The sequence below is a fragment of the Carcharodon carcharias genome, chromosome 14 (assembly GCF_017639515.1).
Source record: "Carcharodon carcharias isolate sCarCar2 chromosome 14, sCarCar2.pri, whole genome shotgun sequence".
Lineage (NCBI taxonomy): Eukaryota > Metazoa > Chordata > Chondrichthyes > Lamniformes > Lamnidae > Carcharodon > Carcharodon carcharias.
This window is the reverse complement of record NC_054480.1, coordinates 144,265,078-144,279,235: the sequence shown is the minus strand read 5'-3', so window position 1 is coordinate 144,279,235 and position 14,158 is coordinate 144,265,078. Positions and strand designations below refer to the sequence as shown.

The 14,158-nt window shown below is 41.1% G+C and overlaps 1 protein-coding gene across 4 annotated transcripts in view; it reads right to left on the bottom strand.

Annotated features, from left to right (window-relative positions):
* Positions 1-13,740, bottom strand: part of dot1l (DOT1-like histone H3K79 methyltransferase) — a 110,460-nt gene extending 96,720 nt beyond the window's left edge. For all 4 annotated transcript variants that reach the window (XM_041204047.1, XM_041204051.1, XM_041204048.1 and 1 more), the window contains exon 1: positions 13,522-13,740. In XM_041204047.1, the coding sequence (XP_041059981.1) occupies positions 13,522-13,602 (81 nt within the window). In that variant the 5' untranslated portion in view covers positions 13,603-13,740. The remainder of the gene's footprint in view (positions 1-13,521) is intronic.
* Positions 13,741-14,158: the final 418 nt, after the last annotated feature.

The window sequence follows — 14,158 nt, the reverse complement described above, 5'->3', positions numbered from 1 at the left end:
TAACTTTCCATGATTCATGTACAAAGACGCCCAAGTCCCTGTAAATGCAAACATTTCCCACTCAAAATTGAAAAAAAAATTATTTTTCCTAAGTGGGTAACATCACCACATTGTATTCCAGCTGCCATGTTCTTGTTGACTCATCCAACCTGTCTATATCCCTCTGCAGCCACTTTGCTTCCTCCTCATCACTTACTTTCCCACCTAACTTTGTATAATCAACAAAGTTGATATGCTTGACTCAAAAGCAACAATATAGATTGTAAATAGCCGAGGACCACGTACTGATGCTTGATGTACCCCACTAGTTACAGCCTTCCAAGCCTTCAAGTTAACGTCTCATCTGAAAGACTGCACCCCATCCCACAGTTAATCACGTCTTTTGAAGTTAATACTAGTTTAAGAACTAACATTTGGATTTACACATTCTAACCAGATGAACCAATGTTAGTGACTTGAGGAATACAAATTTCAAACCTTACAAAACAACATATCAATAATTAAGTAGGTAACAGTCTCAAGAAGGCATACTTCAAGAAAAGTTCATTTTAAAAGGGGGTTCTTTATTCAATTATTTGACAAAATCCCGAAGTCTTTAAGTGTTGCAATGTAAAGGCTTCCCTTTAGTCCAAATGTATGGCTTCTGATCAAAGGCCATTAATTAACACATTCATTTCACAGATTGCTTACAGTTACTGTAGCCGGCATGAATAGTATAAATAGATCAGATATTGAAAATAAAAAGTGCATTGCAATAACAAATCGAGCCGGGGCAGGGAACATGAAACAGTTCAATTCAAAGAAGGCATCAGGCAAACAAAGTCATGAAAGAAATTGGCTAACACCCCCTGTGGTGTGGCACATGGGGAATCAAGACCAAGTGTAATCTTCAAGTGAAGTAGTGGGCAGGGCAGAAAGTACCTAGACTAGGGTGCACAGACATAATTCAGTTCCCATTGTGAAGTCATATTCAGTGCTTTTAAGCATAATATTTGATATTATCAATTAATATGTTTAAAAATTCATGGCTGCATGAACCTGATGACATTTTCTACTGGGCAGAATGTACAAACTGAGAACATTTCAGAAGCAGTTGCCATTCTAAGTGTGGACAAAGGAATTTGACAAGAAGCAAACAAACTTAAGATTCTTAATTATGGATAGATGGATAGAAATTCCAAGTTGCCCACTTGGTCTAATTTTGCAAAATTTCAGGAAATTGGAAGTTCTGCTGCTTGACAGTCACACATTTTGCAGCTCTAATCATAAATGTCATGGGTGCCAGAATCCAATATTCCATAACTAAGACCAATCCCAAAACCATCTGAATTATTTATAATATAATTCAACTCATTTCAGAAGTACTTAGAAACGAATTCTTCCAATCTTATGAAAGAATCAGCTCATCGTGTAAAGCCTAGTCTAACTTTCACTACCACAGGCAATATCATTAAATCAGTTTAGCTCTCCTTTACCTTCAAAGTCCCAAAATTACTTAAACTACAACTTCTGAGACATGTGGCTGATACTGTGCAGTGATACAAATTCATCAAAATAGTTGTTTAACAAAATTCCTGAAACACCCAAAGGCATAAAAAATAACATGAAGACTCAAAAATGGTCCAAATACAAAGAGGGGAAGAAAGTAGCTATTACCACAAACTACATAACAAATCTTTTCCATATTGCAACACCAGGATTATTGCACTTTTTTCAAATACAATAAATTATCTTTTATTCATTCACGAGGTATGGGCTTCATTGGCTGGGTCAGCATTCACTGCCCATCCCTAGTTGCCCTTGATAAGGTGCTGGTGAGCTGCCTTCTTAAACCACTGCAGTCCATGTGGTGTAGGTACACTCAAAGTGCTGTTAAAAGGAGATCCAGGATTTTGACCCAACATCAGTGAAGGAACTGTGATATAATTCCAAGTCAGGATAGTGAATGACTTTGAAGGGAACTTCCAGGTGGCAGTATTCCCATCTGCTGCTCTTGTCCTTCTAAATAGCAGTTGTGGGTTTCGAAGGTGCTGTCTAAGGATCCTTGGTGAATTCCTGCAGTGCCTCTTGTAGATGGTACCCACTGCTGCTACTGTGTGTCGGTGGTGGAGGGAGTGAATGTACGTGGATGTGGTGCCAATCAAGCAGGCTGCTTTGGCGTGGACGACGTCAAGCTTCTTGAGTGTTGTGGGAGCTGCACTTATCGAGGCAAATGGGGAGTATTCCATTACACTTCTGACTTGTGCCTTGTAGATGGTGGACAGGCTTTGGGGAGGGAGGAGGTGAGATACTCGTCGCATTATTCCTAGCCTCTGACATGCTCTTAAGCCACAGTACTTATATGGCTAGTCCAGTTCAGTTTCTGGTCAATGGTAACCCCCAGGATGTTGATAGTGGGGGATTCAGTAATGGTAATGTCACTGAATGTCAAGGGGCGATGGTTAGATTCTTTCTTGTTGGAGATTGTCATTGACTGGCACTTGTATGGCATGAATGTTACTTGCCACTTATCAGCCCAAGCCTGGATATTGTCCAGGTCTTGCTGCATTTGGACAGGGACTGCTTCAGTATCTGAGGAGTCATGAATGGTGAACATTGTGCAATCAGCGAACATCCCCAATTATGACTTTATGATGGAAGGTCATTGATGAAGCAGCGGAAGATGTTTGGGCTGAGGCCACCCTGAGGAACTCCTGCAGTGATATCGTGGAGCTGAGATGACTGACCAACAACCACATCTTCCTTTGTGCTAGGTATGACTCCAACCAGCGGAGGGTTTTCCCCAATTCCCATTGACTCCAGTTTTGCTAGGGCTCCTTGATGCCACACTTGGTCAAATGCAGCCTTGACGTGAAGGACAATCACTCCCACCTCACGAGTTCAGCTCTTTTGTTCGTGTTTGAACCAAGGCTGTAATGAAGCCAGGAGCTGAATGACTCTGGCAGAATCCAAACTGGGAGTCAGTGAGCAGGTTATTGCTAAGCAAGTGCCACTTGGTAGCACTGTTGATCACACCTTCCATTACTTTACTGATGATCAAGAGTAGACTGATGGGGCAGTAACTGGCTGGGTTGGATTTGTCCCCTGCTTTGCATGTACAGGACATATCTGGGCAATTTTCCATATAGCCAGGTAGATGCCAGTGTTGTAGCTGCACTGGAACAGCTTGGCTAACATAGAAACATAGAAAATAGAAGTAGGCCATTTGGCCCTTTGAGCCTGCTCCACCATTCATTATGATCATCCAACTTAATAGACTGCTCCCGCTTTCTCCCCATATCCTTTGATCCCTTTCACCCCAAGAGCTATATCCAACTCCTTCTTGAAAACATACAATGTTTTGGCCTCAACTACTTTGTGTGGTAGCAAATTCAACAGGCTCACCACTCTCCGGGTGAAGAAATTCCTCATCATCTCAGTCCTAAATGGTCTATCCCGTACCCTCAGACCGTGATCCCTGGTTCCGGACTCCCCACCATTGGGTACATCCTTCCTGCATCTTCCTGTCTAGTCCTGTTAGAATTTTATAAGTTTCTATGAGATCCTCCCCCCTTCATTCTTCTGAACTCCAGCAAATATAATCCTGATCGACTCGATGTTCCCCAACATTTCTGGTATGTTATTTGTGTCCTTTGTGAAGGCAGAGCCAATCTACGTATTTAGTCGGTCAGCCATTTCTTTGTTCCCCATTATAAATTCCCGTTTCTGACTGTAAGGGATCTACATTCGGTTTCACCGATCTTTTGCTCTTCACATACCTATAGAAACTTTCACAGTCAGTTTTTATGTTCCCCGCAAGCTTACTCTCGTACTCTATTTTCCCCATCTTAATTAATCACTTGGTCCTCCTTTGCTGAATTCTAAAGTGCTCCCAATCCTCAGGTCTATTGTTTTTTCTGATCAATTTGTATGCTTCTTCCTTGCATCTAATACTCGCTCTAATTTCCCTTCTAAGCCACCTTCCTGTTTTACTTTTGCGCCAGACAGGAATAAACAATTGCTGCAGTTCACCCATGTGCTCTTTGAACGTTTGCCATTGTCTATCCACCGTCATCCCTTTAAGTAACATTTCCCAATCCATCATAGCCAACTTGCACCTCATACCATTGTAGTTTCCTTTATTAAGGTTCAGGACCCTAGTATCTGAATCAACTATGTCACTCTCCATCTTGATGAAGAATTCTATATTAATGTCACTCATCTCCAAGGGGCCTCACACAACTAGATTGCCAATTATTCCTTTCTCATTACATAATACCCAGTCTAGGATGGCCTCTTCTCTAGTTGGTTCCTCAACATATTGATCCAGAAAACCATCCCGTATACACCCCAGGAATTCTTCCTCTATGGTTTTGTTACTAATTTGATTTGCATAATCTATATGCAGATTAAAGTCACCCATAATCACAGATGCTCATTTATTGCATGCATCTCTAATTTCCAGCTTAATGCCATTCCCAACATCACCACTACAGTCTGGGGGCTTATATACAAGCCCCACTAACGTCTTTTGTCCCTTAGGTTTCTCAGCTCTACCCATACAGATTCCACATCATCGGAGCTAATTTCTTTCCTCATTGCGTTAATTTCCTTTTTAGCCAGCAATGCAACTCCACCGCCTTTCCTTTTTGTCTGTCATTCCTAAATACTGAATACCCCTGGACATTCAGTTCCCATCCCTGGTCACCCTCCAGCCATGTCTCCATAATCTCGACTATATTATACCTGTTTACGCCTAGTTGCGTGGTTAATTCATCCACTTTATTGTGAATGCTCCTCGCATTAAGTCACAAAGCCTTCAGGCTTGTCTTTTTAACATTACTTGTCCCGTTCCCACTATTTTTCACTGAGGCCCTGTTTGATTCTTGCCCTTGATTTATCTGCCTAATCACTTTTCTTATTCCCCTGTCTTTTGTTCTTGTCCTTGATTCCCCCTCCTCTGACTTCTTGCATAGGTTCCCATTCCCCTGCCATTTTAGTTTAAACCCTCCCCAACCACTAGCACATATTCCCCATAGGATATCAGTCCCGGTCCTGCCCAGTGTAACTTGTCCAATTATTACGGGTCCCACCTCCCCCAGAACCGGTCCCAATGTCCCAGGAATCCGAAACCCTACGCCTCTTCAGCCACATATTCATCCAATATATCCTATTTCTACTCTAACACGTGGCACTGGTAGTAATCCTGAGATCACTACGTTTGAGGTCCTACTTTTCAACTTACTTCCTAACTCCCTATATTCTGCTTATAGGGCCTCATCCTTTTTTTTATCTATGTCATTTGTACCAATGTGTACCACAACCACTAGCTGTTCACCCTCCCCTAGGAGTGCAGAAAGTTCTGGAGCACAAGTCTTCAGTACTATTGCTTGAATATTGTCCGAGTCCATGGCCTTTGCACTATCCAGTGCCTTCAGCCGTTTCTTGATATGTGGAGTGAATTGAATTGACTTAAGACTGGCATGAATTTTTTGCCTGCTCTTGCAATTTTTCTATTACCGCACTTCTCCAAAAGAATGTTCCAATCCTGGTGTCTAGTTCCAAACTGCTAAAAGCCCAGTCATTCCTTAGTACAAATCCAGCAAGTGTTGTTACATATTTGAATAGCTGTGTGATGTGTTTGTGTATTATGTCAGCTTGAAGTCAATAAATGCCATTTCGTGCAATTGTAGGTCTCCAAACTTGGGTTCAGCCTGGTGATTAATTAAGTTCCTCAAATAGACTGAGGAAAAGGATAAGTGGAAACGAAGCAACCTTTCAAAAGTATGTCAAAGCTGCATTGGAAATATTGTTACAAAAATTAATACACACATTGTTACAGGTAAAATGTTAAGAATGGCTGAAGCATAGAAAGTACAGGTAAACGAGTATTCCTCAGGCCAGCATGAATTAGATTGTTCTCTTCCTTTCCAGGCATCAATTTTTGCAATACTTCTCATCTGCATATGAGTAAAATGATTTGAACAGGTACAAAGACAGGATATCAAAACTTTCTGACAATATTCAGATTAGGAGACATAAACTGAGGAATAATGAAGGGCTGGAATTAAGTTAATAAACTGGGGAACAGTATGCACATGGAGGTTGGTGGGGGCAGGACATCAGTTGAGGGGTTAGTATGGGTAAGGATGGAAACAGCAAAATTGGAAGTCATGCCAGATATGAGTTGGAAAGTCCATTGATCATGTTGAGGTCTTGGAGGTGACAATGGTGTGGACATGGGTCTCAGCAGCAGTGGGCTGAAGTATTGGATGATACATTCACAATGAATAGTTTGAAATTATTTCATCAAACCAAATAGAACAATTGAAAGCAGAGAAACATTCACAGGGACAGACTAAGAATAAGGGAAAGTATGCACATCAGTGTGAAATCACAAAATAAGCCTCATTACAGCCACAAACAAAATGTAAAATATAAACTAATAGGGTAGGAGAAGAGATGGAGACAGAGAGCAACAGAGATAATTAGTTGGCAGAGAGATTAAAAATTAAGACGTTACCCTAAAAAATCTACTTGGAAAATGAAACTAAATTAAACACCCTGTGCATGACTTACAAAGTAATGTGATTATTTTCCAGTGTCACCATTTCAGAGTTGATTAAGACCCAATATCTATTGATCTTATATCTGGCTCAGTTTTAAGGACAAAGTCTTCTTGCAGAGAAGGCAGTATAACCAAGATTAAATTTTAATCAACAATTGGCTGAGTAGTGAACTTGAAACCCAACACCTGAACACTACATTTTGTTGCATTACTGTGGGAAAACGCAATAGCCAAAATCATTCTATCACCCTAATCCAAATAATGAAACATTTCAGAACTGTATAATTTTATGAAGTAATACTCTAAAAGGTTCAAGTGTAACCAATGAAATATCTCTTTGGTATTTTAATGCACAACATAAACTACAAATTAGATTCTTTAAATTTCTAAATTCCTTTTCAAAAGAACCGATCCTTTTATTTAAAAACAAAAAGTCAATCAACTTTTCTGACATTCTCAACAGGAAGGTAAAGAAAACAAATGTCATGGGCAAAATCCTTTTAGAACATACTAAGATACACCCATGCACAATATATTGATTTTACTGTATGCTATATTTACAACCACCTTCATTCAAGAGCCTGATAATCACAATCTTGACAGGTAAACAGAACAGCAAGACCAGTTTTAAATTTTAATAAAATAACCTAAAAGACTAGCATTACCAAGTGTCCTGCAAATATACATCTTTGCTCCAAGTAGATTTCTGAACATTAGCAGAACACTATCTATAGTTTTCCTGTGCACACAAAATATGTAGACTGACAGAATAACTCAACAGCGTCCAACACACGGCTCATGTGATGCAGGTCATTATTGTAAGAGTGCAATTCTTTGACCTTTTAACTTGATTAATAGCAGTGCAGCTCAGATATAAATTTTCAGGGGAGGAGTTTTGAAGAATAGGATTGAGTACTTAGTGAGGAGGGCTAGCTATTTCAAATCATAACAAATGGCACTGGCATTTGCTATAGATGGAGATACTGTGGCAGCAGTGAAGAAATCAGTGACATCAAGATTTACGATAGAGTCGTAAGAGGAACCTAGGAATGTTGCTTGGATAAAGGAGAACAATTTTAGTTCCAAAAATATGAAGATGCTAATAAGGATAGCAAGGATTCCAGTTTAACAGTCCTGTAACTTCAAATTATTTAATTGAATCACTTTTGGAAGTGGCGAATTAAGTGAAATGTGATGTAGAAAGTGCATATACAATACAAAAAAAACACGTTTGAGGTGAGAACTGCAATTATCCTACCTCAGCATAATGCAAAACGGTCAATGACAGACAACAAATGGGGTGAAATTATGCAAGCCTTTTTAAATTGTTGCTGTCGGTAATAGTTTCTTCCGCAAGGAATTCAAGGCTCAACTGTTGAAAGTTTTATTTTAAATTCTGGTTGCATTAAGTTCTGAAGGGTTGTAGCATAAGTGTCCAAATATGAACACCATTGCCCTTCATCTGATTTGTGTTTAATTCCACTTGTATATATCAATGATTTGGGCTTGAATTTAGATGAAATGACGAAGAAGTTTGCAAATGATGCAAAGGCTGGCCTTGTGGTTGATAATGAAGAAAACAGACTTCAGGAAGTCATCAATGGGCAAGTTAGGTGGGCAGAGCAGTGGTAAATGAAGTTAATCCATAAAAGTGTGAGAAAATGCATTTTGGGGAAGAACAATACAGGAAGCAAGAGCCAATAAATAGCAACTACTCAGAAGTGTAGAGGGTCCTTGGGGTGCATGTCCATGGGTCTCTTAAGGATGTAGATAAGGTGGCCCAAAAAGCATACGGGTTACTTGCCTTTATTAGCTGAGGCATGAGAGCTAGGAGGTAATTCTGGAGTTGTATAAACCATTAATAAGGCCACAGTTGGAGTACTGCATGCAGTTCTGGTTACTGCACTACAGGAAAGTTGTGATTGCCGTAGAGAGGGTACAGACAAGGTTTACGAGCAAGTTGCCTGGACTGGGGAATTTCAGTTATGAGCAAGGATTGGATAGACAAGGATCATTTTCTTTGGAACAAAGGTGGTTGATGGTGAGACCCAAGTATATAAAATTAAAAGGGATCGAAATAGAATGGTTGGAAGGCCCTACACATATTGGTTGAAGTGTCCATAACCAGGGGGCATAGATTGGGGGTAAGAGGAGATTTAGAGGGGATTCGAGTAGAAATTCTGCAGATCTGGAACTCTAACTGAAAGGGAGATGGAACTCTCTGACTGAAAGGGAGATAAAGTACATGAATATGCATTTGAAGTGCCATTACCTACAAGGTTACGGAATAGCAGCTGGAAAGTGGGAATAGGCCACAGATGGAGTACTGGTGTATGGCTACTTATGGCCAACACAGACATGAAGGACCAAATGGCCTCCTTGTAAACTTCTATGATTCTAATGTCTCCAATCTATCCTACCCTTCACTGATCTTCAATCGTGCATCCATATTCATACTTTACATCTAACAATGGTGTACCCTGTTTTCCTTACTTAATTTACTCCCTCATTGACAGCCACTATTTTAACCATTTTATCCTCACTTTCTGTAACTCCTTCCCAAAATCCTGTAACCTCACCATCTTCATCCTTGCTTTCAATAGTATGCACAAAACTTGTCATTTCAGCTGCTTTTTCAGCTCTACCCCTTAAGTCCATTTCATCTGGCCCTCTTCACATTCCCATGATCATTTAACTCATCTGTGAAGTTCTCTGGGATATACTTTTGCTACAAATTGCATCTTCTCTCAATTTCTAATAATGACACCTAAGCAATAACAGAAACCCACTCCTCATACGGATGCTATACAAACTACCACTACTCTCTTTGCCATGCTACCAATGCCAGCAACACAATAAAATTCAAAACTGCACTACTTTCAACACCTAAATAGATATGAAACATCCCTAGCAACAACGTTAATCATTTCCAACTTCTTACCTGGGTATTAAGTATTTGAATTCACATCCAATGTCGGCCAATTATGTAATTTTCGCTCAACGGCTCGTACAGACTTTCCCAAAACTAACGAGGGACCCATTGCTTTAACAAACAAAAGTGTAGAAACAGCTACATGGTGCAAAATTACATATATTGTTTTTGTGTGTCCAACTACAGTGGAATCCTGCAACAATGAAAGCCTCGAGCCACATTGAGGGACATTTTCTTGAAATAGTTTGGTGGCACAAATAAGCCACAAGTTATCATACTTCTGTTTAAAAATTTTAAATACATAGTGCTTCGTAGAGAGTATACAAGGTCAAATTCCCTTTTCATTCAATGCCTGAACTGAATCACAGATGGGCAGGGGAAAACACCAAGATGCCATAGGCAGTACAGGGAAAAAAATCAAGTGGCAGTGTCATCACATTCCAGCTTATCAAAGATGGAGCCGATAGAACTCTAGGGGCAAGCCATAGAAACATAGGACTTTAAAATATCAAGGGCAAAAATTAAAGCCTGCATATTCGAAGAAGTTGAGCAACCAGGTGTAAAGAGAAAACTGTTACTAGATTCTCTTAAAAGTTGAACATTGCAGAACACTCATGGCTACAACTAGCTATGGTGGTCTATGAAAGATGGAAGAATGTAAATAAATGGAAAAAAATCCAACCATGTAAAAGTAATAAGCAGTATTTTTTTAATGTTTAAATTAGCAATTACTGGAGGCAAAACCCAAATTAGCCTGCATAACCAATAATAACCACACCAAAATTATTAGCAGTTTTCTGAGACAGCTCCACCTGATGGTTGAATGAGTAAAACCACAACTTGGTGTGCTGCACAGATGAGAAGGTCCCAGTTCAATATCCCTATGGACGTCTGTTGATATTAGCCAAACCAACTGTTACATAACTCCAAATGGCCTCAAAGCCCCAGTTTTGGTTGGGGGGGTAAAGAGGAAAAAGGCATTAAGCCAAGATATCATTGCTATCCTTCTGCAATCTAGAAAGTGCACAAGTTATTGAGCACGAACAAGATTTGAGAGTTAATTGATAAAACCCAGCTAATTGTACACTAACATTCAAGGTCTAGACTGGGTATCAGTAAAATAGCTCTAAAATCAAACATCAATAACCTGAGTCTTCAAGAAAGAAAAAGAAAGCGTTCATGACGTCTCCAACTCTGGCCTCTTGCACATGCCCAATTTTCTACACTTCACAACTGAAGTGTGTGCCTTCAGCTGCAGAGGCCCGAAGCACTGGAATTCCCTTTCCAAATCTCTCTCCTTTAACAGAGTTCTTAAAACCTCTCTTTGACCAACCTTTCAGGCACCTGTCCTAATGTTTTGTTATATGCCTGAGTGTTATCACTCCTGTGAAGTGTCTGGGAACATTTTATGTTACAGGCACTATCTAAATCCAAGCTGGTGTTTGTAGTTCTGCAAAAATGTTCTCCTGGCTGACCTCAAGTTTATGCACTTTCAATGCAAGTTGCTGTTGTTTTAGCATTAGAATTTTATACTAATTTGGAATATTGACAATGCTCCATCCTCCTGATAGTAACATTAAATGTTTGATAAAAAGACAGTTATCATTTGCAGCAAGACCTCAATTATTTTCACTTGTGCAGTTACAATTCACTTGTGACCCTACAGCTTACTTTTTCTGGCAAGCTGTGCTTGTGGCTATATTTATCATATTCACGTCACTCCATGTCACAAGAAAACCTATATGAACTTTAATTTGGCTACACAGAGTATATAATTCAACATACATTAGAACATTGTTTACCAATGACATCATTAAAAATATCCTTCAACTTATTCTGATTGATGACCATAGCTGAGTGTTTTAGGTCAATAGTTTAAGTGGGAGATAAAAGTTATGAACTGAAGCATCCAATTTTACACATTAAATTCTCATTAGGCAAAAAATAAAACAAGTTACTCAGAGTCAAAAATTCATAATGTGCTATTTTGAATCAAAAGTGTACTAAACCCTATTAGCTTTCTGCTTGAATAATTGACTAGGCACTACTGGCCCTTGCAAATGTGTTTTTCCCAAACATGTATAAATAGAACAATTCTTTGCAGTTATTAAATCATTTTCCACAAGCAAAATGAGTTGTGCTTAAAAGCATCAAAGGAATATTTACTACAATGCGTTCAGATATGAAAGATTACTTTTTCTTCCTCAAAACTTATTTTAATATGAAGTCGTAAATTTTACTAGAATTCTATGGTTTGAAATATTCTATTCTGCCACATTTCCTTCAGTGGCAATAGAGATGAATGTGCACATCATGTGTAGAAAAAACGTAAATTGTCGCTTCAACATACTGGTGAGTGTGACTCATAGCCGAATCATTGATTGTTACAGTAGTGAAGTTTCTGAACTTTACAGCGAACATAAAGGTTACAAACGAATTAGTCAATAAGCTTGTAACATTATGTGGCATTTCTGGTAACAAGTCGCGCAGATAAGGCAATGCTCAATCTTTTCAGGGAAGAATCCCCGTCTTTTCCCCTGGCTAATCTATCACGGTATCGTTTTGAGCCAACAGCTGTTTGATGCTGATCTGCCAAAATGAGTTTCCCCTCCCACAGCCCAGAAGAACGTCAGCACGGGGCCGTGTACTATCAAACCATAACAACGCATGGTTATTATATCAGAAACACACTGGCAACGTCCACGCCTAGCTTGATAACGCCTAACTGGCGATATTTCACCAATTTTAAGTTTAATATGTTTGAAGAATATCTATTTCTGGGTGGGTGCCTTAAAGGCATGTGTATGCATCTCTAACGTAGTCGTTGCAGACACACGTCCATAAAAAGCAGTCACTCCTCAGGAATTCCAGTCATTCCGAAGTCAGACAGCGACACAGTCATTTTCCACACTCATGCTTTTTTTTTTCCCTCCTGCTTCCAGCTCAACGCAAACCCAACAAAAATAATCATAGACAGACACAGAGGAAATCCAGCACGTGGTAACTGTTACAAACTGAAAGTAGACGTACCCCGAAAACACACTTATGTGGAATCAACCGAACAAATTTTCAAAAAAAATACCCGGCCAAACATTATTTATTTAAGCCTCCCTGTCTGTACTGGGGGGGGGGGGGTAGAGAGAAAGAGAGATCGCGGTGAAGCAAGTCACCTTAAGCTACATACTAGGGGCGGATTGGGAAGCCGGGCAGTGGCTAAAAGTCATTCTGCAACAGAATTGAATGGGGGAGGAGGAGAGTCAAAAGGGTTCGAAATAATCCTCACAATTATTGTTTTCGACCCTCCCCATATATATATATATATATATACACATACACACACACACATATACATAGGAGATAAAAACAAGGAAAACTCGACCCGACCAGGGGCCGCTTGGACTCTGATTAATTCCCAGCCGACCATGAATGGGGGGGGGGGGGGGGGGGGGGGCTGCTGGAGACAAAGAGAATAAATTGACCGTCCGCCGGCACCGGCTTAAACACAATGAGCAACAGCAACCGAAAATAATTTTTAAAAAATAAATAAAGCCGTCTTCTCTCACCTCATAAATTCACATTTCCGACGCAGCACACCGAACATTTATTATATATGTTTATATACACATACAAATAAGTTTGGGATCCTCCAAGTAAAAAATTTCCCTCACACACACACACACAACCAACACCGCCCCCCCCCCACCCCCCCACAAAATCCCCATCCCCCATCCCCCCTTCTCCTTCTCCCCCCTTCTGAAGGGAAAGGTTTTCGCTGTCGGTGCTGCTTTTGGGCCCCACCGAAGCCGCGCTCTCCACCACCAACCAACCCCCCCCCCCCTCCTCCCCTCCCCTCCCCTCCCCTCCCCCCGCCGCCCGCCTTCTCGCCGCCAGAGAGCCCGCGAATAAACCTCTCTCGGCCTTTTTATTTTATATATATATATATATATATATACACATATATATAGTTTTTTTTCTTCCCCCCCCCACACCTCCTCTCCCCTCTCCCCTCCCCCACTCTCTCTCTCTCTCTCTCTCCACTTACATAGACTGGTAACGGCCAGGGGTACACAGCGGGCTCCGCACCCACCGGGCTTTTAAGACGCAGTTCGTGCTTCTCACCCATTTTCTTCCTGGTACTATCATGCTATGTCTTTGACGGATCGAAAAAGATTTGGCCAGAAAAAAAAAGGAATTAAGAGTCGAAATAGAGATGGGAGGGAGTGAAGAAGGAGGGAGGGAGGAGAGAGAGAGAGAGAGAGAGGAGGAGGGAGGGAGGGAGGGAGGGAGGGAGGAAGGAAGGAGGAGGAGGAGGGGGGGGGGTTGGAGAGGAAAGGGGCGTTGATTTTTTTTAAATTATATGAGTCAAAATAAAAGTTCAAAGGTAATTTGTCATCATCTCCCTTTCCTGACTCCCTGTCACCAGACCCCAAACCCCCGCCATCTTGGGCCGGCGTCAACTGAGCGACCGAGAGCGGCTATACCGCGGACCCAACCAACTGGCAGATAGAGAGGGGGGGGGGGGGGCGGCGGCGGCGGCGGCGGGGGGGGGGGGGGGGGGGGGTGGGTTGGGGAGAGGAGGAGGTGACCAAAACCTCCCGGCTGTTCTCCGGCTGCACATCCACCCAATCCTCGGCTTTATTCCGCCTCGATTCGCACGCTGCCGGCGGGGGGTGGGGGGA